General features: G+C 53.7%; 3 protein-coding genes across 9 annotated transcripts in view; 2 read left to right on the forward strand and 1 right to left on the reverse strand.

Moving 5' to 3' along the window:
- The first annotated feature begins 243 nt into the window (after window positions 1-243).
- Window positions 244-7,936, forward strand: FCSK (fucose kinase). 7 transcript variants are annotated; one of them, XR_011003421.1, is made up of 23 exons: window positions 244-374; window positions 461-618; window positions 736-786; window positions 873-998; window positions 1,120-1,192; window positions 1,464-1,561; window positions 1,708-1,788; window positions 1,876-1,995; window positions 2,177-2,318; window positions 2,647-2,774; window positions 2,877-2,978; window positions 3,427-3,597; window positions 3,671-3,738; window positions 3,881-4,251; window positions 4,484-4,694; window positions 4,796-4,962; window positions 5,064-5,291; window positions 5,426-5,569; window positions 5,724-5,843; window positions 5,916-6,103; window positions 6,286-6,345; window positions 6,902-7,125; window positions 7,311-7,936. XR_011003421.1 is itself a non-coding variant. In XM_068202852.1 (23 exons), exons 1-23 carry the CDS (start codon window positions 302-304, stop codon window positions 7,425-7,427), a joined length of 3,261 nt encoding a protein of 1,086 aa, XP_068058953.1. In that variant the 5' UTR covers window positions 244-301; the 3' UTR covers window positions 7,428-7,936. The 7 variants fall into 7 exon arrangements, 5 of the variants coding, with proteins under 5 accessions (XP_068058953.1, XP_068058954.1, XP_068058956.1 ...); XM_068202852.1 differs by having other exon boundaries at window positions 6,286-6,385; XM_068202853.1 differs by having other exon boundaries at window positions 2,880-2,978; window positions 6,286-6,385.
- Window positions 7,937-8,257: 321 nt separating this feature from the next.
- Window positions 8,258-23,567, reverse strand: COG4 (component of oligomeric golgi complex 4). The gene is made up of 19 exons (XM_068202860.1): window positions 23,398-23,567; window positions 22,848-22,930; window positions 21,859-21,973; window positions 20,874-21,048; window positions 20,079-20,272; window positions 19,597-19,702; window positions 18,361-18,518; window positions 17,773-17,831; window positions 16,215-16,348; window positions 15,578-15,696; window positions 15,069-15,235; window positions 14,260-14,425; window positions 12,739-12,801; window positions 12,157-12,273; window positions 10,473-10,565; window positions 10,089-10,172; window positions 9,683-9,784; window positions 9,184-9,312; window positions 8,258-8,975 (listed from the first exon to the last, which is right to left on the reverse strand). Exons 1-19 carry the CDS (start codon window positions 23,542-23,544, stop codon window positions 8,841-8,843), a joined length of 2,346 nt encoding a protein of 781 aa, XP_068058961.1. The 5' UTR covers window positions 23,545-23,567; the 3' UTR covers window positions 8,258-8,840.
- A 177-nt stretch (window positions 23,568-23,744) lies between these two features.
- Window positions 23,745-24,898, forward strand: part of SF3B3 (splicing factor 3b subunit 3) — a 29,136-nt gene continuing 27,982 nt past the window's right edge. The window contains exons 1-2 of the mRNA XM_068202851.1: window positions 23,745-23,897; window positions 24,590-24,702. Of these exons, the coding sequence (XP_068058952.1) occupies window positions 24,633-24,702 (70 nt within the window). The 5' untranslated portion in view covers window positions 23,745-23,897; window positions 24,590-24,632. The remainder of the gene's footprint in view (window positions 23,898-24,589; window positions 24,703-24,898) is intronic.

Raw genomic sequence — 24,898 nt, forward strand, 5'->3', positions numbered from 1 at the left:
GCGAGGAGCCGGACTCGTGACAGGGGTGGCGCAGGGCGCTTAGGGGTACGCACCGCCGCCGAAACCCATCTGAGGGCAGAAAACATCAAACCCCCATTCCCCCTTTGCAAGCCCCCCGGGATAGGGCGAAGGGGGAAGCAGCAGGAGGGTGCGCTGTGCCTTTAAGGGGTCCCTGCCCGGCCGCGCACTGCACGCTGGGAATTGTAGTCCTTCAGCGCAGAGCGCCCTGGAGGGGCTAAGGAACTTGAACTAAACATCCCAGCAGACCCCGCGGCGCCGGGCTGGGGCAGAGGAGGTACTTATGGCGGCGGAGTGGAGCGCTGTTCTCCTCACCTGCCGCCGGGGCCATGGCGGTGTGTCCGCCCTGCAGCGAGGCAAGTGGCGGGGCGGGCGCCGCTTCTCCCTCCCTGCGCGCGGCGGCGGGACCGGCTCTTAACGCCGCCCGCCTCTCGTTTGGCAGAGCTGGAGGTGCGGCGGCTGCGGGGCGGGCTGGGCCCGCGTCCCCCCGCGCTGCTCCTGGCCGTGGAGGACCCCTGGGCCCGCCTGGGCAGCGGCGGTGCCACCCTGAACGCTTTGCTGGTGGCGGCCGAGCACCTCAGCGCCCGGGCCGGATGCACGGTGAGAGGTGACAGCCTCTGGTGGGTCTGGGGAGGCTGGAAGTCAGGAGGGGACGCTGGAAGTGAGGGGGGGTGCCCGTCCTGTCTCCACTGACTGTTCCCTGCTGTCCTCTCCCAGGTGGTGACCGCTGACGTCCTGAGGGATGCCCGCATCCTCATCTTGCACATGGTGAGAGCCGACTTGCAGCCCAGCATGGGGACCTCTCATTGCATCCACTCCCTCAGGGTGATCCCCCATATTCTCCGTCCCACCAGGGCCGTGACTTCTCCTTCGACGACTGTGGCCGTGCCTTCACCTGCCTGCCCGCTGAGGAGCCTGGCGCCCCAGCTGAAGCGCTGGTCTGCAACCTGGACAGCCTGCTGGGGACCATGACACACCGGGTCTGTGTAGCCCGGGGATGGGGCCCTGGGGATGGGTTTGGCTCCCAGCAAGGTGGAAATGGTGTTGGGTTCCTGGGCTCCTTCCCTGCCATCCCTGGGCACGCGGTCCTTCTCTTGGCAGCTCTGTGTGGGCTCCCCACCTGGCGTCTGGGTCTGCAGCACCGACATGCTCCTCACCGTGCCCTCAACACCAGGTGAGTGGATACCAGCCTTTGCTTCCAGCACCTGCTTTGGGGTTCTGTGAACCAGCAGCACAGCTGGTTCAGCCCGTGCTGTGCTCCCATGAGGATGCTCAGCTATTTCTGTCCTGCGCATGGCTGGGAGCATCCATTGTGGTTGCAGTGAGGTGGCTGAGGCTGGATGCTGCTGCCACTTCTGCTGCTGTGGTCCATGTTTTCAGGCAGTTGTGCCAGTGTGAGTACATGTACTGCTCCAGTGGGCACTGATGTCTGTCTCTCCCCCCAGGGATCAACTGGAACGGCTTCCAGGGTGTCCGAGTGATCGCAGTGCCCGGGAGCCCACCATATGCCAGGAACCATGGGGTCTACCTCACCAATGAGCAGGTTGGGGCAGCTCCCCCTTCAAGAGGCATCCCTTGGGGGTGCAGGGATCCCCAGTCCTTGGATCCCTTGGATGCTGAGGTCTCAGCACTGCTGTGGCTGCTTGGCTTGGGTTCCCTGAAGAGCTCACTGGGTGGTTTTGCTCCTAGGGGCTGGTGTGTGACATCATCTACAAAGGCACAGAGGCCCAGATCCAGCAGTGTGCAGGGCCAGATGGCACCGTCCCACTGGTATGGCAAGACTCGGGCATTGGTGACCCTGCCACCCCGTCCCTTGTGTCACCACGGCTGCAGCCTCAGCCCTGATGTGCCTGGCAGGTGTGCGGGATTGTTTTCTTCTCCTCGGATGCTGCCGAGCAGCTTCTGGCCACCCACGTCATCCCTCCTCTGGATGCCTGCACCTACATGGGGCTGGACTCGGGGGCACCACCCATCCAGGTGACAGCCCCTCTGTGGGGGACGGGACCCTTTGCCACACAGGTGTCACTGCTGGACATCTCTGTAGGGTCTGTTTGCCCTCGCACTGCCAGATTTGGGTGGGAGAGGTAGTGGGAGGGAGCACCCAGTAGCAGGGTGGGGTTCAGAATGGCTGAACCCATCAAGTCCCTTGTCTCCCCAGCTCTCCCTCTTCTTCGACATTGTGCTGTGCATGGCAGGGGGGATGACAGAGGAGGATTTTGTGAAGGGTGGTGGTGATGCCAGTGTGAGGAATGCACGCTCTGTGCTGTGGACGGCTCTTCGTGGCTTCCCTCTTAGCATGGGTGAGTGCTTCCTTCCCACTTCTAGTGGAGTGTCCCTGCCCAGGCAGTTGTAACTGGTGATCTTTAAGGTCCCTTCCAACCCCAACCATTCTATGTTTCGGTGCTGCAGTGAGTGCATGTGATGTGACCCATTCTTGGGCCCTCTTCCCTGCATGGGTAGAGATGGGGTGGTCAGGGTCTGACAGTCATCTGTGTCACCCCACACCTGTGGGTCCCCAGGTCTTCACTGCTGCCCCTTCAACTGGGGATGTTCAGCCTGGCTCACGAGTGTCAGACACACCCACTTTTTTTTTGTCACTGTGCTGAAAGCTCTCCTGTCCCCCCCCAGCCTGCATTCCCAACGCATCCTACGACTACATGACTGCCTCTGCGAGCGACCACATCCGCAGCCTGACTCTCCTGCCTAGCTCTGCCAGCCACCTCCGCTTCTGCAAGACAGCCCATTCCCACGTGGATGTACGTCCTTCCATCCCCAGCCTTGCTCATGCGCGTTTTTTGGGGGCTGCTCTGGGCTGTGTGCCCAGCCCCTGGTCCCACTTGTCTCTGTGCCCTTGGCAGCAGCCCTGTCTCCTGGAGGATGGCTCTTCAGTCACCAACTGCCTGCTGGAAGGAGCTGTGCAGCTGGCAGCTGGCAGTGTCATCCAGCACTGTCACCTCCAGGTACATGACTAGGATGGGGGTGATGCCCAGCTCCCAGTGCACAGAATGGGCAGTAGGGTGACATGTTGCTACCTAGGATGGTGGAACCATAGCTGTGAGATTTGGGGTGCCCTTCCTCTTTGGGGCTGCCTTTTGGCTGGTGCTGGGCACCCTGGTGGCTGTCACCCTCTGCAAACAAGGGGTTGAGGCTGTCACTTCTGACCTGTCCTGAGCTGGGAACCAGGGCAGACCCTCTCCTTTGGGGGCTCTGTTATGGCTGTGAGCCCTGCAGGCTGTGGCCTGGCCTGAATTTCTGTAGTCTGTGTTTCTGCAGCCTTGTGACAAAACTACGTCCTGCCACCTGGCTTGTGCTGGCACAAGCTTGTCTCTCGGGGTAGTTATCCCATTCCAAGGTCAGGATTTGGCTCTGATTTGGGGGCCAGCTGTGCCACTGTTGCTTCTTCCTCAGGGTCCCCTGGTGATCGGTCCCGGCTGCCTCCTCTCGGGCCTCGACGTGGACTCCTCACCGGCCCTGCGGGGCTGTCCCCTGCGTGATATTGTCCTGCAGGGCCACCATGTCCGGCTGCGTGACCTGCCCTGCCGCGTGTTCACTCTCACCGGCCGCCTTGATGACTGGCAGGTGCGGGGGCAGTGAGATGGCACAAGGCTCCCAGCAAAGCCAAAGTGTGATCAGCCCCTCTGTGTCCCTGCAGAGCCCTGTGGAAAAAGCCACCTACCTGAACGTGCCCTGGGCTGAGTTTTTCCAACGGACAGGTCTACGGTAGGTACCATGTGTCAGAGTGGGACAGGAGACCCAGCTCCTGAGATGTCATGACATCCCCAACCCATCCCACATTCCAGCTCCCCTCATGGAAGGTGTCCTCGAGCCCCAGGGCAGTGCTGATGGTTTCTCCCTCCTTTAGGGAAGGGGACCTTTGGGATGCTGAGATGCCGCGGAGGAGCCGCTGCCTGCTCAGTGCCCGGCTGTTCCCGGTGCTACACGCCCACGAGGCGCTGGGGCTGGAGGATGTGCTGTGGCTGCTGGGTCTGGCCACGGTGGCCAGTGAGCAGCTGGTGCGCTGGCGGACGGCCTGGCGTATGTCCTGGCAGGAGCTGCTGCCCTGCCTGGACACAGAAGCTGAGCTGGGTGCCCGCCAGGCCCTGTTCTTCCTGCAGGGCCAGCGCAAGGTGCGGCGGGTGCTGCTGGGGCGCCAGGACAGCAGCCTCCTGCCGCTTGCCCGCAGCGCTGTCAATGAGGGCTACCACCAGGCCATGCTGAGCACGCTGGATGAAGGTGAGCTGGGCTCATGAGCTGTGTCTCTTATTATCAGGACTGTTCAGTGCTCCCACTGCCTTCAGTGATCCCCCCTGCTATTGCAGGGGTGTACCTGCAGGACAACCAACAAGCCTGGGTGGGTGCAAGCCATTCAAGTCCCTCTCTCCTGGGGATAGCTTATGGCAGAAGCTGGTTGGGGTACAGTGCAGCCTGGCTGTGCTTTGCAGCCTCCTTTTATTTTATTTTCTAGTTGCCTCCATGGCCAGCGACGCTGGTATTGCAGCACGGGCTCTTGCCTGTATTGCTGAGGTCCTGGGCTGCATGGCACAAGGGGAAGGGGGCTTGCGGAGTGGTCCTGCTGCCAACAGGGAGTGGGCCTCAGCTTTTGGGCGCCTGGAGAGCGGGGACATCGCTGGTGGTGTCCAGGAGCTGGCTGCTGAGCGGCAGAAGTGGATGAGCCGGTGAGGCTGGGGCTGGCAAGAGCAAGCTGCCCCATTCCCATTCCAGGCACTGATGCTGTCATGGAGATGTGGCAGTGGGCTCAGCATCTCTCTTATCCCAGGCCGGCTCTGCTGGTGAGAGCAGCTCGGCATTACGAGGGGGCCGAGCAGATCCTCATCCGGCAGGCAGTGATGTCCTCATGCCAGTTCATCACCGTGGAGCAGGTGGAGCTGCCACCCTTGGGGCACTGGGTGCAGGTGGTGTGTCCAGCCCGCCTGGACCTGTCTGGTGAGCACATTCCCTGAGTCAGATGATCCTTGTCTCACCGCTGTGGTGCTGGGGGAACAGCAGTAAGGGTGCCCCGGGAGGTTAATGGTGAGAGTTGGCAGGTGGCTGGAGTGACACACCCCCCATCACCTACGAGCATGGGGGGGCCGTGGTGGACGTGGCAGTGCTGGTGGATGGGTGCCGGCCCATCGGCGCTCGGGTGCGGCGCATTGTCCAGCCGGAGCTGCGCCTCGTCAGCCTCAGCGGGACGCCACGGAGTGAGGTGGTGGCAGAGCTGGTGTGCCGGGAGCTGGAGCACTTACAGGATTACTGCCAGCCACATGCACCAGGTGAGGGGTCACCTGCCAGCCTGGCTCTGTACCTGCGATGCCCTGTTGGTGCCAGGATGGCCCTTTTTGGGGCCAGTGGGATGAGGGAGCAGGTAGTACAGCAGGCATCAGCTTTACTTCTTTCTTGTTTTCAGGAGCCCTGCTCAAAGCTGCCTTTATCTGCACCCAGGTTGTGCAGTTCCCTTCACAGAGACCCTTGCGGGCCCAGCTGATGGAGAGTTTTGGGGGTGGCTTTGAGGTGCACACCTGGTCCAAGCTGCCCCATGGGTCTGGCCTCGGTAGGTCTGCTAGGAAGGGGCTGGGTGTCCCTCACTGGTGCCTGGGAGTTTCTTCTGCTGCCAGCGCCAGGATGGGGCATCCCCCTTGCTGCTCCCCAACCCCCAGGGACACAACAGTGCCTCACTGCCCTGGCCCCACCTGTGCTCCCTCCAGGCACCAGCAGCATCCTGGCAGGAGCACTGATGGCATCCCTGTACCGGGCAGCAGGGAAGGCTGCCAGCACTGAGTCCCTTATCCATGCTGTGCTCCACCTGGAGCAGAGGCTCACAACAGGTAGGGCCTGGGGGAGCAGCTGACCCACAAGGTGGGGGTCCCAGCAGTGACTGATAACCCTCTGCCCTGCAGGGGGTGGTTGGCAGGACCAGGTTGGTGGGCTCATTCCTGGCATCAAAATCGGGAGGTCGAAGGCCCAGCTGCCACTCAGAGTGGAAGTGGAGCAGATCCTGGTCCCTGATGGTTTTACCCAGACTCTGAACGATCACCTGCTGCTGGTGTACACAGGGAAGACTCGCCTGGCCCGCAACCTACTCCAGGTAATGCCTGTGTGCCTCTGGGTGTCACGGGCTGGCCTCTGCTCCCCCTGTGGCCTTTGGTGGCATCCCCTTCACTTGTGCAGAGCTTTGCCACCCCAGAGGGAGCTGGCACCCAAAGGCCATCCTCCCAGGTGCTGCCAGAGCCAGGAGGACAGTGACAGGGACATTCTGGCCTCTTGCAGGATGTGGTGAGGAACTGGTACGCCAGGCTGCCCTCCATCGTGCAAAATGCTGACGCGCTGGTGAGCAATGCTGAGGAGTGTGCCCAGGCCTTGAGGCAAGGTGTGAGCCCCCTTCCCTAGGCCAGGTTGGCCCTTTTAACAGCTGAACGAACACAAACTTTTCCCAGGGAGAGGCTGTGCAGTCTTGGAGAGGAAAAAGGCTGGGGTGCAGGCTCTTGCAGCTGCAGAAGCTTCAGATCCTCTCCTGAGCCCACCCTCACCAGGCAATACCCCAAAATTCAGGCTTGAACAAAGATTTTGAGGAAGAGGGGGTTAGACGTGCTAAATATGATTGATTAGCAGTGTGCCATTGGTGACAGGGCTGGGGGCCATGCCTGGTCAGTGCAGTGGGTTTATTTGGCTGCTGCAGAGAGGAAGCTGGAGCATTAATGCAAGCAAATCCTCCCCCTGTGGAGGATTAAAAATAGCAATGTGACAAGGCTGGGGTTGCCTGCTTGGCCAGAAGAGCTGGGAGAGACTGGAAAAGAGAAGGCAAAATTTAGCTTGGGCTGAGCAGGTTTCTGCCCTTTGGGTGAGAAACAGAGACAAGTAATTTGCAATATTCCCTCCTCTGCAGGTGACCTGCTGCTCCTTGGCAAGTGCCTGGACTGCTACTGGCAGCAGAAGAAGTGCATGGCCCCGGGCTGCGAGCCGCTGGCCGTCGGGCGCCTGATGGACGCTCTCCGGCCCTACGCCTACGGGCAGTGCTTGGCTGGGGCTGGCGGCGGCGGCTTCCTTTACATCTTAACCAAAGCCCCTCGGCAGAAAGAGGCTTTGCACCAGATCCTGGCAAACACTGAGGTGAGCTGTGAGCCCCCCACTGTTGCAGGCAGCTTACAGCAGCCTTATATAGAGCATGAGGAGCATCTCTCCCCACCACACACGGGGTGTGACTGCTTGTTGTTCCAATGCCCTCTCTGGGACTTTGGAGGTGAGAAGGGGTCCTTTCCTGGCTCCTGCCCCAACCTGTGACTCTCTTTTTCTAGGGACTGGGCAACTTCAGCATCCACAGCATTGAAGTGGACACGGGTGGTTTCTCTGTGGAGGTTGTGGGATGTGATACGAAGGATGGTGCTCACCCTGGAGGGGACAGGGCTGTGTGAAGGCCTTCAGCCTTGGCCCATTCCTGGCATATATCCAGAACAGGTGCAGGGAAATCCCCAGTGATTTAGGGGAAGCTTCTTCAGCCAGCTCCAGCAGGTGCCTTAGGTCTCCATATGGTCTTTTTGTGCTGCTACTTGCCCAAAAGCCAGAGCCTGGAGAAGTTCTGACAAGTTGTGCAGACAGGCAAAACTACCCCTGGCCTTGTTGGAGGGACAGTTTGCTAGGGCCTCCAGCCTGGTTTTGGTGTTTCACTCCAGTTTTTACAGTTCTCCAAAGGGAACAAGCTAGCATTCATGATGCTGCATCTGGCAGGAACTTTCCTGCTCTTCCAGCAGCAGGGACCCAAGCTGACTGTTCAGCACGCAATGCTCCTGCATCAGGGATGCAGCTGGATGTGGAATCAAGACCCTCTCCTGTCCTGAGGCACTGTTTCTGCAGTGAAATAGTGAATAGTGAAAGCAAGTTACTAGTCTGTGCAGTGTCTGAATAAAAAAGCTTGTTTTCAGCATGTGTTTGTGCCCCTCTGTCCTAGCAGGGCTGCTCTCTCTTCACAAAACAGCAAAGGCCCAGCATTGTGTGGGAAAAACTTTTCCAGGGGTGGGAATGGCAGAACCTGCATGCAAGGGCTGGTCTTCCCCTTCCATGGCCCTGGCTGAGGGAGACAGCACAGGATAGCAGCCACAGGAAGCAGCCAGGCAAGACAAGGAAGAGCCTCTGGATGCCGTGGCACAGGGTAGAAGAGAAGAACTGGAGCAGAGCAGAGCTCTTGTTCCACATCTCTCCAGCTCCCTCCAGGCCCACAGCTGAACACACCACTGGAGACTGCAACTCAACTGAGCAAGGTTTATTTACAGAGTATCTGTACAGAGCCAGCAGGGACACAGCCCCACTTCCTTCAGAGGCTTTCTAGTGATTTTCCAAGCACCTTCCTAAGGAAATCACTCCTTTTCCCTTCCACAGAACAGCTCCCATCACCACCAGGAGAGAGCCAGGGCTCAGCATTTATGAATCTGGTAGCTGACCCTTAATCTGGGGGCACAGAGGGAACACAGCTGCAGCAGAAGACCCATATTTGAGCCCCACCAGCTCCCCCTGTCCCAGCCTGTGGCCTCCTGCAGGGCAGCAGAGCACAGGGAGTCAGGAGCAGGCACTGTGTTCTGAGAAGTAGCATCATCCTGCTCTCAGCATGAGAGATTCCTCTGGTGCCTTGTTTCTGCTCCCACAGAAGGATGGCAGGTCTTCTTGCCAGGCCCAGGAAAACCCTTTGCCCCAAGGAATGCGAGCAGAAGGGCAGATATCATCCCATCCCCACACCATCAAACAGCCAGCCCAGGACAGGAGGTGGGCAGGCTCCAGGACTGCAACCTTCCTGCCCTTGGCTGCAGTGTGGTGCTGATCCAAGCACTGACCAACTACAGGCGCAGCCGCTTGATATCCTCACTGCGGAAGTCGATGCGCAGAGCCAGCACCTGCCGGACTTCGGCAGGAGTAAGGCGCCAGGTGAGTGGCCCCGAGTTTGGACCCCAGTAATCCAGAATCTCTGTCACCTGGAAAAAGAAGGGAGCTGTAGGAGATGGCTCAGCACACTGTCCTCACAGGTAAGTTTGAACTCAAGCACCATCAGACACAGGGCAATTTCTCCAGGTTCTTCACACCCTGTAGGCGTGATGACACCTGTATGAACTCAGTAAAGCCACGTGCAGTGCAGAGGTGTTCCCACAATCCCCCAGTAGAAGCAGACTAAGTGCAGCTCACCCTTTCCAGGTTGAGGATGGTGGCCATTTGGGAAAGACGGGCAAACTTGTCACGGATAGTCCATGTGGTGACTGTGGTGAGATAGGCTATGAGGGACCTCAGCTCCTTGTCAAACTGCAGACCACCAAGCTGTGGGCAGAGGGAGATCTGTTAACTCTCCAAGCACACCATGGGTTGTGCCAAGACACCAATTAAAATCACAGGGAGGCAGCGGGAGGTCTCTGAGCAGACAGGTCCTAGTTAAACCATTTATTGCAGGTTTAAGTGGCTTATGTTTAGACCCACCTTAAAACCCAGTCCCCTTATTAGTGCCAGCTCTTCTCAGTCCCATCACCAAACCCACTTTGTCCCTGTGGGTGTTGATATAAAGGCATCCCTGAGCTGGTCACTAATGCTTGGAGAGTTTCTTATAGGGTAATATTTGCATCTGCCCTGCCCCATCCTTTACTGAGGGTTTGCGGTCAAGACAGACTACATGGTAGAGGAGTGTTTTGCTTACCCTGCTGAAGGTGGATTTGAGCAGCACTTTCTCCAGTTCAATGGCTATGAGAGTGGTCATGAGACCAGTGAGAGTATCATAAATCACTGGAGACAGTCCAGCCTGGAAGCAGAAACCTGTGTCATTCTTGTCAGGAAAAACTGAGCAGAGGTCCCTAAAGCCCAGGGCTAGGAGAGCTTACAAATAAGGACTTGCAGGCTTGGCAAGTGCGGAGCACCACAGAAGTGATCCAGCTATGTGGTGCCTGCAAGCAGGCTTTGGGAACAGCAGGAGAAGGGCGTGACTGGGTCCCCAAGAGCCCTGCAAGGCACTGGAGGACACCTCTGCTTGCTGAGCAAGGAAAGAGCAGGAGGATACACATGGAGGTCTGGCCAAAGCCTGGCAGGCTGCCACCTCCTTCTCTCACCTTGAACTCTGTCATCTGCTGTTCCAGATTGACGATGAACTGCTGGACCCAGGGATCATTGGCCTCATAGTCACTGAACTCCTCCTGACAGTGAAATGCAGAAAGGGCTGTTTATGTGGACTGAAGTAAACCACAGCCAACAGCCCAGAGGACAGGAAGGGAGGTCCTTCCTGGAGCAGCATTTCATCCCTTCTGCTCCTCTGCAGCCAAATGTCCCTTTCCAGGCTTGGCTGCAAAGCAAGGTCTGGGTATTTTACTGCTGCTCTGTGCCAAGGAAACAGCAGATAACTGAGGGGAAGGAAACAGTGGTTGCTCTGACTGTGCTGCTGAGCAGAAGACAAGAGTGCTCAAGTACAGCCGGAGGCAGAGAACACTGGGCCTCACCTCCTCGATGTTGTGGGAGACGGAGAGGAATAAGTTGATCCACGGCTTCACCTGGGGTTTGATGGCTGTGCTGTTTAGCTCATTGAGACCTTCCTGAGTGAGACAGCAGAAAGAAAGGACAGTGAGGCACAAAATCTTTACAAACAGGCTGTCTTGATGCTGCTTTCCATTCTCAGCTTGGGAAACTGGCCCACAGACTTGCACAGGAAACTGCACCCAGAAGGCCCAGATCCCACAGTCTTCCAGTGCCAGAAGGCTCTGAGGACACCATGACAAGAAGAGCAGGAAGAATGTTGGCCCAGAAGCTGCTGTTGTGCTGACTTATAGTGTGGTCTGAAGGGCTTGTGCTTCCCCACCCCATCCCACACAGCTACAGATTTCCTAGCAGGAGCAAGGTACCTGGGGTAGGAAAAAATGCAAACTCCATTTTTTCACTCAGCACCAGCCAGGGCACTGTGACTGAACTCAACTGATGCCTCCCACCTCCACTGCAGCTTAGCTCAGTAGGGGAATCTAAAAGGAGGATAAAAGCTGTAACCACAGTTAATTCCCTGAATTAATCATAACCCCAGCACATGTGGTCTCCCCTGAGCAGCAGGCTGTCAGCAAAGGCTGTTCTGTCCCCTGTGATGAGAGCTCTTAAAGTGCTCTCCTGCCAGCCACCCCTCTTTGGCTCAGCAAGGTGTCACGAAAGCTCACTCAGTATGAAACTGTGTCGGTACCAATTCTGACTGGCATTTGATAGAAGATTTTAACTAAAACTGGCATTTCTGAGAAGGCCCTGCTGGCAATTGTCCTTTTCTGAGACAAATTCAGCATGTATGTGACTCAGACAGCACAGGAGCTTCCTCCTCAGCATCTAGATTGCTTTGCAGCCACTTTTAAAACCACACCAGAGTCAGACTGGAGAGTTTTACTCCTTACTGATAAGCTCTTTGGTTTCAATACTGACCACAGTCCTCAAGAGGGTTTGCTGGCAGTGCTGAACTGAAGCCGTCTTCCTGCCCTGAACTGCAAAGCCAAACAAAAAACTAATCTGATCCCTCTGTGAAGTACAAAGGCAAACCTGGTTCAAAATATTCTCCTTTGCCTGGTTTCTTTCCACATGAGGTACTAGGTCTTCCTGCTTCTCTCCCTGCCAGAGACCACTGTGACATTTTAGGACAGCAGGCCCCAGCATGCCATAGGAGACTGGATTTAGCCAGAGAGTCCTCTGCTCCATGCTGAGGGCTATTTGCATTTGGGAAAGAAGGAGAAACCTGAGAAAAGAGCAGTTCTTCTCTACCAAAAGCCTGTCTTCAGCATTACTTAGTGAGGCTGCGGACAACTTGACAATGTGCTGTGCCACGAGGGAGAATGGAGGAGATGGAAATGCTATTAATACTTCTTTTCCTGAAAATGCATAACTAACTGCAAGTCCATGCTGAGTGAAGCAAAATTCCTTCTGGCTCTGCAGCTGCTTCCAGCGCTTCTTATGCAGCTGCCAGCTGGTGTGGCTGTTTAAACGGGCTGGGGCTGTTTCCATGCCTCAAAGCTGACTGATTTGCCCCCTCCTGCACCCTACCCAGCACTCCTGGAGTCAGACATGACCTGGCCTTAGGCTGAAGTGATTCCTGCCAGAGTTCTCCCTGAAGACACCAGCAGCCAGTGTTGGAAGGCAGCAGTAATTTGGAGAGACACTCACCTGCAGGAGGTCACGGAATTTGTTGGAGACAGCAGCCATGTCCGAGAGGCAGCTCTCAATCTTGGCCTGTGCCTGCTCACCTCCGAATCCTTGGCTAAGTAGTTTGCTGCAGTCACTCTGCAGGGAAGAGATCCATGAGCAAGCTGCAAATTAATAACCTGGGCAGTTTTTATTTCTTTGGGCTGCTGAGTTCTGGCTGCCCACCAGCGTGTGGGCTAGGACAGGAGCCCAACTCTTGCTCCTGCAAAGGCAGAGGCTGCTGGCTCCAGCTGCGGGGAGAAAGGACAGCAAGAAAAGCAGCCAGGGGCTGTCAAGCCTGGCACCAGAGAACTGCAGACTCTCCATGATGCACATTTATTCCTGCACCAGGTTAGTCAGGCTGGAAGAACTGGTATTTCTGGCTGCTACTGTCAGCCGGAAATTGCTCTGCCAGCTTAAAATTCCTTCCCTAAGGCTGGAGGGCAAAGACCTCAGGAACTCGGGCATATCAAAGTCCAGATGGTTTACTTGACCCCTGCCTCCACCAAGGGAGGATATTACAAATTTGATTCAGGAAAAAACAGTAAAGAATACAGACTGCACCTCCAAAGTCTTCTTTAGGGTCATGATGTTTTCACTGCAGACTTCCACATTGTTTAAGGTCACCTGAAAAAAACCCAAAACAAACCCAAGCTGGATTAAATAGAATTTCCCAGCACCTCATCCCCAAATCCACACATTTAATCCAAGCCCTGCTAACAGTACAGACTGAAATGCAAGTAGTTAAGGGACAGAGTAGCTATTGTGAGATCAAAGCACTGCAGATTCACAGAGCTGCATGAAGCTGAACTCCAGCAAGAGAGCACATGTGCTGAACCCCCAGCTAGTACAGAGTTCAAGACAGTTTACTGTTTTTCCTCATCATCCTGTTCATGATGTTGCAGTGAAGCCCCACTTGCTGGTGATGGATGGAAGCCATAATGTAACCCCAACTTTCTGTGTCATGAAGAACAGAGCAGGAGTGGCTGAAGGTGATGTTTTATACACTGTGTCCAGAGCAGCAGGGGAGACAGCGAGGCACAGGCAGGAGGAATCAGCAGCCCTCCTGCCATATGAGTATCTGTTCTCCACTGAATAGACTGTTCTCTACCTGCTGAAGCTGAACCAAATGTCACTATAAGGCTGGGGTTTGCACAAACAGGAAAATGAGGCAAGGTGACAGGTGAATGAAGAAATTCAGTGGAAGCCCTTTGCTTCAGAACTGCAGAAACCTGTAACACAGAATTCTATGAGATTAAGGAGTTGAGTCCCTCCTGCTCCCTTTGCTGCCTTCTCTCCTTGTACAGTGAAAGTTACAAGGAGCCTCTCCAGCACTGGCTCTTTACAAAAAGCTAGAGGGAGACAAGTCATGGTGAGCCAGCCGCTCTCCAGTGCTCTCAGTCTCTGCCCACAGGTCTGCTCACACCCGGAGAGAGCAGAGCCAGAGATGCTCTCCCAGTGAGGTCCTTTCCACAATGCAAAGTCTACACAGCATCCCAGCATGGGGAAGGATGTGTTGGACTGCAGAAGACAGGAGTGACAAGTGACCGCTTCAGATGCTCTCTGAGAGGTCTGGAATACTCCCCGTGCCTGTTCAAGCAAGCAGAGAGCTGCAGTTCTGCTGTTAGAAGGCAACAGGAGGATCTTGCAGGCCAAGCAGAGCAGACGACTCTGCTCTTATGAAAACTCTTCAATCTGATAAGTGAAGGAGCTGAGCTTGGGCCAGGACTTTTCTGTCTGGAGGAAGGTGTGGATGAGATGCTCTCCCACCACCTCTGTGTGGAACCTGTGAAGAACAGGATTGGTGGACACCTCAAAAGAGCACAGACTTTTCCCCAGCCCGGAAGGAATTATCACCACAGCAGCCCAAGAGGCACTCACAGGATCACAGTTGCACAGGCCTGGTGTGGAAGTTCTACAAACATGAGGTGAGGCAGAAGCATCTACCAGACATCCACCCACCACACCTGAACAGGTTTTCAGGTTCTCTGATCACAACAATCACACCAATCCTGTTCTCAAGAGTTCCCCATTGTCTTTCTCCCCACTCCAACTCACTCTACACCAGAAGAGCATCAAACCCACCAGAAAGGACTGCTTGGCCTCGTCCGTGCTTTCAATGCCTTTGGTGTCGAACTTGCCCTGCTGCAGGCTGCTGTGCATGATGTTCACAGCACTGGTCACCCCTCTCTGGAAGTCCTGGAAGGTCGTGGCTGGGAAGCCCTGCTTCAGCTTGTTGTACAGAACCTCCCTATAGGCAAGCAAAACACACCAGGGTTTAGAGCAAGCAAAAAAAAAAAATTGTGCTCTGTGCCTGGGGACAGCATTCTGTCTGAGATCTGACCTGAACAAGGTAGTGGAGCTTCAAAGGGGGAAAAAAGGCTGGCAAATATCTCCTGACAGCATCTGAATGCTGAAAAAAAACCCATAAACACCCAGTTTCTGAGCTTTCCTGAATATCCTGCCTGCAGCTGCCTGCTGTCTTCAGACACAGTTCCTCACTCCCACAATGGAATGAAAAATAGCAGGACAATTTCTGCAGTCTCACCCTAAGTTTGAGTTGTTAAGTAACCCAGAGAACAACTAGAGGATGATCATGTACCCTCAAGTAGGGTAGTACCCCAGTACTACAAGGCAACTCCATCTCATAGGGATTTTGGGGCCATGAGGTTCTTTTCTCTGTTCATCCTACAGGTGGATCACCACTACAGTGAGAAAAGATGCCCAGATCCGGCTTCCCACATCTGCCACTGCTTCCTATGAGCATCTTCCATGGAGATGACAAGCCAGAGGTTCAAAGGCAAAGAACACTAGAAAGACCATCTGACAGCAACCACTGTTTGCAGCATGTGAGGTGGAGGCACATTAAAATGAACCTGGTGTGTTTTCATTACCTGAAGTCAGACTCCAGCTCGGTGGTGGAGTGGTTGATCATAGCACAGAGACAGTCTATGCTGGAGCTGGACAGAGCACGCCCAATGCACTTCTTCACTATATAAAACACATCATCCACCATGCTGGAGGTGAGCTGGCCCTTCTCGTAGCTGTCCATGGCAACAGCCTGCAAAGAAAGCTGTTTCAGTGCCCTGAGCTCAGCGAGCGACGCCGCCCCAGCAGTGCTGAGAGACCAAACTGCCCATCTGCCCACTTCACCTGAGTGGAACTGTACTCTGTGTGGCTGGCACCACCCAGACCAGTCTGCAGCAGCCCATAGACCTGGAAGATACCTGGGGTATGTCTGAACTCAAAGTTCAGAAACAACCACTTGCTTTTCAAGGCCAAGGGAAACAAAAGATTTGCTCAACAAGTGCAGATTTGCCATGTAAGCATATCCCTCCCTTGGGATGCCCACCAGAGGACTGAGGAGAACACACAGAAAAACATCTAAGAGGTTTTCCCCCACCTTGTTGACAGTTTCCCTCATAAAGTATTCCTCCATGGTGATGTAGTAGCCAATGAGCTCTTGCATGGTGCAGCTCAGCAGACAGTTGTTGAGGAGCTTGTCCAGGTATTTTTGATGCTCTGTGGAACAAAAGAGAGACCCATCAGCAGGAACCCAGGGCCAGGAGGCAGCTCTACCAAGTCCCCTTGCTGCTTGTCTTATGGGACCCAACAGATACACACCTGCCAAGCCCAGCCTAGAACAAATCACAAGCCTCCATTGTGGAGCTGAAATTGCTGAACTGGATTTTGCAGGTGACTAAAGTGATTTCCAGAGCTCTACAGAGTACCAAAACCTTGAGCCTTTTTTTTCGTGGCTTCCACCTTTAGGATTTGTGCCTGCAGTGACCAAATGGCTCTTCCTCTCTTTGGAAACTTTACTTTGTTATACTCTACAATCATTCTTAATGTTGGTTTTCCTGTTAGAGGGAACAACCAGGGCTGAAAACAGGTTTGGAAAGTCTAGGCTACACAACTGTCTTCCACAGAGCGCTCCCAAAGTGTCTTTGCAGACGCTGTGTCACTCTGCTCTGCCACTAACTCAGGTATATCTCCACTTCTGGCTTTGATAAGCAGAGTATTGGTACTCAAGGTGTTACCTTGCTTTACCTCCTCTGAGGCCATGGCATCTCCCACCTCAAAATCAGCCATTATTCGTCTCTTGATGAATCTCAAGTAGAGCTCACTGCGGGCATTCATCAGAGTGACTTCTGTTAAAATAGGGTCAAGCTCCCTGGAAGAAATAGCAAGAATCAAGACAGCAAGACTACAAAAGGAGAGGCACTAATTTAATTCAGTTAAGTAGTGTGTTCTCTGTTCCCTTACTATGAGATCAGTACTACCCCTTTCCATCTGTACTGTTGAGTAGCAAAGCTCAGCAGAGTAACTGGTATGTGCAAAGCATGCACACACAGAGTCAAAATATCCCCCAAAATCTCCCCCAGGAGGTATCTCTACAATATTGTTTTTTTTCTCATAAACTCGACTCCAAGATTTAGCAACACTCCCCCCTTTTCCCTCACAGATGTGAGGACATTCATGTTGAAATCACAGTGGTAAGGACTGCAAGACTCAAAGCAACCTGATGTAACCTCAAAATGAGCCCTGTTTTGAGTGGGAGGTTTGACTAGAGATCTTCATCAGTCCTTCCCTACCTCAGTTTTGCTACAATTCCATGAGCCCTATGTAGCCAGTGTTAGAAATGCCTGGTCCCTGCCATCTCCATGTGTGTGTTTTTGTGTACAGACTCGTGTGTTTCTCTGCAGATGATGAAGAATCTGTTTAAGCTCAACAGCTCAGAAAATGTGAGACAAAAAAGCATGTTACAATGGAGAACAGTGTTCAGATCAGAGATGACTGAAAAAAAGAAAGACTGACACATTAGCTTTTTCATCAGTGTGCACAGAAGAATTTTACAAATCCTTCTTGAAGCCTCATGGTGCACAAGTGGGAGAAGGAAACATCACCTTTATTTTACAGAGGAAAAATTAAAAAATCAGAAAACTGGGGTGCATGCAGAGTTACTCAGAGTAAATAGTAAGTAGATATTACTGCTGAAATATTAACTATGCAGGCTCACAGACAGATCTTCCTTGAGGAACCTGTTTTTTTTCAAGGCACGTTTCTAAGTCAGGCAGTCCCAGAAGGGCTGGGTGCACTTTCAAATGGCCTTGCTTAAGGGTTATGCAAATATTTATGATAAGAAGAGGGAGATTGAAAGCACTGCAGTTTGTTGTCAAGAAATTGATGGTACGGAGCTGCTGCAGATTAAGTAAGATCCAAAGATTTATTCCTGTTTCTGTCATAAATTATCTGTCAGGAGAGCTGCCCTGCTTTGTGGGCTCCAAGGACTGTCCTCTGGCCATGAAAGGGTAGTGGGCACAGGCAGTTAAAATCTCAGTCCTTCGTGTGCAGTGATATCGACAAGCCTCCAGCAATGCTTAGAGCCAAGGCTTAGAATTAATGACTAAGCAAAATAAAGCCCCACTACAGAAGCTTCTTTTAAAGAAGGGCAGTGAAGGGCACCTAACAATTGGATTTTTTAAATTAATACCCACAAAGCTTTTGGAAGAGTGGGAGAGTTATCTAAATGCTAAGTAGTGTTAATAACAACTCAAGAGTGAAAGGTTGGAGAGCATAAAGAGTTTTTCTTTGTACCTTGGTTCAATCTTCTCTGCAGAAGAACTTCTCATCATGCTATTCTGGACTTGCTGGAACTGCAATCACAAAAGAAAGGGAGTCTTTGCTGATGACTTGGGAGTTACCAGATGCTTCTTGTGTTATCGCCTAAGGAAGTGCTTACTCTCTGGGGTAATAGGAATGCTTTGCAGGAAGCACTGCCAGAGAAGGGAATCACGTAAGTTCACTTCCTCCTCCTCCAAGGCAGAGCTCATCCTGCCAGGAAGGATGGTGGGATGGGACTTGACCAGAGGCACCAAGGTATGTGACCACGAGACAGTAACAGCAGCCCTGCATCTAAGCAGGAACAAGACAGTGGGGAAGGTGCAGACCTGCACAGCAAAGAGTGCCCAGGGTGCATTTACCACGCTCCCAATGAATACTTCTCTGCATCAGAAAGCACAGTTACAGACTGAACCCCTTCAGCTATCAGGGTCAAAAAGGAGTAAAGCAAGGATTCTCTCAATACACAAAGTCAAACTCTGCTGCCTCTATGGCAGAGGGAGCCCCACAGAACTGGATGGAGGGCATAGTTGGCTGCATCAGGCAGCCTCACACTGCTCTTACCTGCCTGTGATAGTCCCTCTCCTTGATGAACTTGTCCACCACCTTCTCCACCTGCCGGTCACACTCCACCTGCAGGTGCTTGATGAGGGTGTAGAGCCTCCCTGGCCCGTAGTAGGTCTCCACGATGGGCTGGTGGGTCTCCACAATGCGAGCAATCCCTGTGGGGAGAGGAGAGAGACTCAACCAGCAGCTCCCAGAGTACAGCAGAGTTACACAGGTCCACAGACCAGACCTAAAAAAGGATCATTCACTCCACAGATAGGAGTACAAATCTCCTGGAGCAGGAACCATCTCTCTGTCCCTAAAGAGAACTCCTGCCATGGCCTGTGTTCCAGCTGCCCTTCAGCCCAGCAAGATACAAGGTATGAAGCTTCCTCAGGACAAAGCCACACATGCTAAATCTGGCAGGGGGCACAACTGCCACCCAAGTGCAGTCCCAGCTTTTAGCACTGCAAGGTTACAGGGAAAAATCAGCCCAGGGATGGCTCTGGGGCACATACTTGCTGCAGAGAGCAAGCATTAGCAAAGGCAAGAACTCCTTGGAGAAAAAACTCATCTCCAAGGAAGTATCTCTACAATATTGCCTTCTTCTCACAAACGCACTACTCCAAAAGTTAGCAATGCTCCCCCTGCTGTTAACACTACTGCCAAGAAAGCTCTACTGCTGGCAGGCTGGGAGAGTAACTTGGCAAGGGTGCAGCCTGGAACTAGAGCGGATTTCATAGAGAAGGTGGTTAATCACCATGGGATCTCAAGTACTGTCTGTGGCATTCCCACAGAGCATTCATATTCCCCTCTCTCCCTTCCTTCTCTGCTTTCAAGTTCCCATGGTGCTTCTTGAAGAGCCAGGCCTGGAGGCACCAACAGCTGCTTATCCCTAAGGAATCTGATTTGTTTGTCTGGAGAGCTGCAAGTCTGAAGAAACCTCCAGGGAATGCCCATTTATTTTGAGCATGCAGAGAACAGGAAGAGTCTGATTCCTGGAGGAAGCCAACAAATCCTTTGCAAATACACTTTGTGCCTCTACAAGATGCACAAAGGAAAACTTGCTTACTGTGATGCCCTCTCCTGGTTGGAAAAATTCCTACTAGTTGTGTCCCTGTCCCTCGAGTGAGACACCTGTAGCTCAAAGGGGAATGAGGCATTTTGTGAGCTAAAATTAAAAGCATTTAAATTGACGGACAGTCTCATCATGGACTATTTGCAATCAATCAGGAAATAGGAAAAGAAGATTACCTTCAAAGAGGAGTGTCAGGGTGTCTGCAAAGATGACAGCAGCTCGACGATCGCTCATGTCTGTCCCCATCACCAGCTGCAGGTTCTCTTCTGCTTTGTTGGCCACCTGCATGGCAACAGGACCAGTCAGCTGAACACCCAAAGGTATTCTTCAACCCACAGTTTCTCTGTCCTTGCCCTAGAGAGCTTTCATTGGCCTTCCCAATGCAAGAGCTATTGCTGTTGCTCCTCCTTTGAACAGGGATCCTTTCCTCTCTTGTGGAAAACTCAAGGCTCAAGGAAAGGCAAAAACTTGCTCTTCTCTTTTCAGGCTCATTGAATAATTTTTAAGCAAGTGCACAGAGCAAGACACAGACACCAGAAAGCCCATCCCAGCATGCAAATGCAGGAAGAGATATGAACTAAGGCCAGTGCTATTTGTTAAGGTTAACAAGCCACTGCCAAAATCTCCTTCCACAACATCTGTCGAGAGAGCCTGTTACCTGCTTGCAGAGGTACTCAGAGAACTTGCTCAGCCCCTCTTCATGTAAGCCTAGCAGAGGAAAGATCTTGAAGAACCGTTCCACCTGGGGTAGGTCTCCCTGCTTCATAGCTGTGTCAAATTTCTCCGTAACAATTGTCTTCAGACGCTGCTCTGCTTCTTGCAGGAGTTTCAGGTTAGCATCAATTATTCCCCCTGGTCAAAGGGACAGAAAAGAAAGGGAAAAGCAACAGCACAATGTTAATACTGTATCAAGGGATACTTTTTTTTCCCAGGACAGAGATCAGCACTGTGTAGCACCAGGCTGAGAAGGCAGAAGACACACTGGAATTCCTCTACAGGCACAGACAGACATGTTGGTGCGTGATGTAATGTTGTGATTTTGCATGAAGGATGACAACACATCCACTGGCATTTTCCTCTTAGGAATCTAGCAATTTACTCCCTCATTTCCAGTTGCTCTGCTTGGTAGCACACCGTGACACAAGAACAATTCCTGACAGAGCCTTCTCCCTCACTTCTTCTGGCCTGAACATTTTGTCCTTAGCTTAGTTAGTACCTGAAATACTATTACAGCTGTGTTTCAGGAACTTCCTTTTCAATTAATGATAATTCTGGTGTAATAACGCTTCAAAAACCTTCACCCCTAAGTCAGTCTATAAAATACTAAGATCTCTGGCCAGCATTAGATTTTCTGCTTTGTCTGTTGGGCTGACGCAACCCATGGGAAACGAGCAGCTTCCAGATATCCACTGGAAAGGTGACTCATCAGCATCTCCTCACAAACAGTGCTTACCTTCCTTGCCCTGACGACTGAGCTCAATCACTGACTTGTCCAGAGACAAATAGCGATGGATATGAGCTGCTGCTTGCTCATAGTCTTCATTTCTCAGGGCTGTCTGAACTCCATCCATGCAGAACTTCAGGTCAAGGATGTCATCAGCTCTCTGAATGGCCTGATAGAGTCGGTTCTGAAAGAAAGGCAACCAGTAATGCTTCCAGCTGTGGGATGGACAGGGAGAGGGAACTGTCAGAAGACTGTGAGGGAAAAACAGACTGAAGCAATACTTCTCTATACAGCAAAACTACTACGTAAGCAAAAATCCCACACTACTTAAAAAGTGCTAAGACCAGTGGCTCCGCAGGATGAACAGCATATGTCAAAACTGAGGCTGAACTTGGAGGCCGCAGCTCTCTGCAACAAACAGGCAGAGACCAGAGATGACACCACACATTATCTGTTTGATCTGAGCACTTGTGCCGAGTGCTGGCATCGACACCCCTCAGCCTGTCCCCAGACAAGGAACAGAACGGCTCAGATTCCTGACCTGGCTTGGGTGACAATGGCCATCTCCACTGTCCTCAGCACTGTGTGGCTGCCAAGATTGCTAGTCACCCTATTCAGGGTATTCTACCAGGAGCTGCGTGGACAGAAGGGGATGCTGGAGAACCAGCTGCTATCGGGAGGAGCATCCCTGGAAGTGTTCAAGGCCAGGCTGGATGGGGCTCTGAGCGGCCTGGTCTAGTGAAAGGTGTCCATGTCAACTGCAGGAGAGTTGGGAATGAGAGGAGCTTTAAGGTCCCTTCCAGCCCAAACCACTCTATCATTCTATCAATCTTATACCATGCAATGCCCAGGAGCCCAGAAATACACAGCTAAAATAAAAAACCATAGCAGTTTCCAGCCCACCTGCCCACCAAAGGCAGGGCACATCTGCTGTGCTGTGAGCACAGAACACAGCCTGGTGGTGACAAGTTCCAACCCCCCTCAGCCCAGCTACCTTGGCAAGGTCGAGCTGACGGACTTTGCTGCTGACGTTCTCGGCCAGGTTGCAGGTGAAGGTGATCATCCCTGCCAGCTGCTGGGCATCCCCCTCGATCAGCTGCAGGTTAGGGCTGGCAACACAGGGAACTGAGCATGAGATGCACACACTGACCACCAGGATGGTGTGCAACGAGGATGGCTCCTCCTCCAGATACTGCTGGTCCTGTCACAACACTCCCACTCATTTCACTCCCTTCCTCTGGCAGCAAAGCAGGAGAAAGGAACAGACTGGCTGCTTTGGAAGAGGCTGCACAGACCAACTGTGCCTTGCTACCACACAGGGCATGAACAAGCCCCTGGGCCCTTATGACATTCTCCACTTCTGAAGTGGAGGTGAAGACTGTAAACCTTTCCTCGAAGCTTCCACTAGACACAAGGCCATTTAGGATGATTTTCCAGCCTGCCTGCACAAGTTCACCCTGAAGAGGCAGTAACATTTGTTCACACCCGTAGACAGCCTGGCACAAGACACCTGATCCAACAATTGATGCTGAAACCTGGCATCCTCTGAGACGACACTTGCAAAAAGCTTCTGAGCCTACACCAAAATGTGGGTCAGTCTGGGTGAGCCTACACCAAAATGTGGGTCAGTCTGGGTGAGCCTACACCAAAATGTGGGTCAGTCTGGGTGAGCCTACACCACAATGTGGGTCAGTCTGGGTGAGCCTACACCAAAATGTGGGTCAGTCTGGGTGAGCCTACACCAAAATGTGGGTCAGTCTGGGTGAGCCTACACCACAATGTGGGTCAGTCTGGGTGAGGGCACAGCTGTCAGTGCTGCTGAGAAGAACTGGACACCTGGGGATGAGGATCCAACTTGTGTTCTCTACCACAGACTGATTTAAAGTCTGACATTTTTGAGAATGGATGTGCTTCCCCTGCAACACGGAAAGGAGTATCTGGGTCATGCAGCAAGGAGAAGGAAGGGGGGGTTGGAACACTAACCCCATGCGATGAAGTGCAACCATCTTATTCTCTATAGTGCTTTGCTGCTCCAGGAGGGAATCCAGCTCTTCCTGCACGACTTTCTGAAAAAAAAAATTTAAAAAAGGATTAAGGACATGTTGTGTGACTTCAGCTCTCCCCCAGACCAGCAATTTATCACAGACCCTACATCCAAGCCAGGGACGCAAGGCCTTAGTGCTTCCAAGAGCTCATAGAACAAATAAATCCTTTCTAAGCTCTCTTTAATCCTCTAAATCTTCATGGTTTTTCTATTTGAAAGCCTCGGTTTTGGAATCCTCATCACACCGCTTTTAAGTCAGATAACCCACGAACTCCTCCCCTGGCCGGGCTGCCGGTGCACGAGATCCCAGAATCTCCACGCTGCCCGCGATTCAGGGATCCGCGGAGGCGCCACCGAGCCCCGGCCAGGCCCCAGGGGCGGCAAGTCCGTATCAAACACCTCTGGAGAGCGTGCAACAACGAGCGCCACAGCGACAGCGAGGTATCCGCTTTCGCGGCCCCGCTGCCTCCCATGCCCGGCCCCACACACCTCCTCCTCACACAGCCGGCTATAGGCGGCCTCTAGGTCCGCCAGATCGGTCAGCGACTGGATCCGCTCCATGGACAGGGCGGAGGCGGCGGGGCCGCCGTTCTCCCCCGGCGGCGCCTTCGGCCCCGGCGCCGTGGCCGCCGCCATCTTGGCACTCAGCTGACGCGGTCGATACCGCCGTGAGGCCCGGCGGGACCGTTAGAGGCGTGCCTGAGCCTTGGCGCCGCTCGGCTCCGCCCGGCAGCGAGGGAAGCTAACGCTCCTCCCGATCTCCACGCCAGAAGGAGGCTGAGGGTTTTCTTGGGGGGAGCTCTTGGAGCAGGGAGCAGCTGCCATAGCGCCGCGGCCATTCAGGCACCTCGTTGGGCAACCTCCCTCGCCGCAGGGGAAAGCCCCGTGGAGAAGGCGCGGGAGGGCAGCGCGCAGGCGCGGCGCTGATGGCGGAGGAGGCCGGCGGCGCGCCCGCCTAGGCCGGAGCAGCATCCGCCGCCATCCGCACGGTGAGCGCAGCTCTGCCCGCCCGGCGGCGGCTCCGCGCCAGGGACGGGGCCCTGGTTCGTGGAGGGGGAGCGTCGCGGACCCCTCGGGGCCTGGGCCGGGTAAGGGCGGCCGGGCCGGGCCGGGCCGGGCAGTGACCTGTGGCCGGTTCCCGGGGCGAGCGTTCCGCAGGGCGCGGGGAGGTGCTGGCTCCGTGCCCTGCCGGGGCTTGGGCAAGGCTGAGGGCCGGTTTCCCCGGCCCGGGGCGGCTGGTTGGTGCTGAGCTTCCCTTCCGCCTCAGCCTCAGGGAGAGGAGTCGGCCCTGAGCAGCTGCGGGTGGCGGCACTCGTGTTCAATGGAACGGCGGCGTCAGAGATGTGCGAGGGCGCGGGGATCCCGGAGGGCTTCCCTAATTGTGTTCGGTTCCTGGAAAGCTAAAGCCGTGCCGAATTAGCAGTAATGACTGGAAGTACTGCTAAAGCCGTGCCGAATTAGCAGTAATGACTGGAAGTCCCGCTCAGCCGCCCGGCAGTATCGGCTCCCCGACACCTTGGGAGAGCCTTTGGCCTCGTCGCGCTAATAAATACCGAAGAGCAGGGTGGCAGTCGGGCTCTGCTGCAAAGTGATCCGTGCACGCACGGAGGGCAGCGGTTCTCTCTGCTGGGTGAAAGGCTTTGCTTTTGAGAAGTTTATTATTTTGTGTTACTTGTTGCAGAATTACCAGAGCTACGATAAGCTGAAGTAAACCCCTTGCCAACATGTTTCTGTACAACCTAACGTTGCAGCGTGCCACAGGCATTAGCTTTGCTATCCATGGCAATTTCTCAGGTAATTTTCTCCTCCCCCCTCATGTCTTGGCCTCAGGATATTTTTTGGGTACCGGTTTGCTTTTGTACCTCTGATTTTTTTTGCTGGTACATTATCATTTGCTCTTGCACGTTACTTGAGCTGTGGTAGCTTGTGGATAGATTGAGAGAAGTTTGGCTTGATTATTAATCAATCTAATTTGTCTGTAGGTTTAGTT

This window comes from Anomalospiza imberbis, chromosome 12, assembly GCF_031753505.1.
Source record: "Anomalospiza imberbis isolate Cuckoo-Finch-1a 21T00152 chromosome 12, ASM3175350v1, whole genome shotgun sequence".
In the NCBI taxonomy this organism is placed as follows: domain Eukaryota; kingdom Metazoa; phylum Chordata; class Aves; order Passeriformes; family Viduidae; genus Anomalospiza; species Anomalospiza imberbis.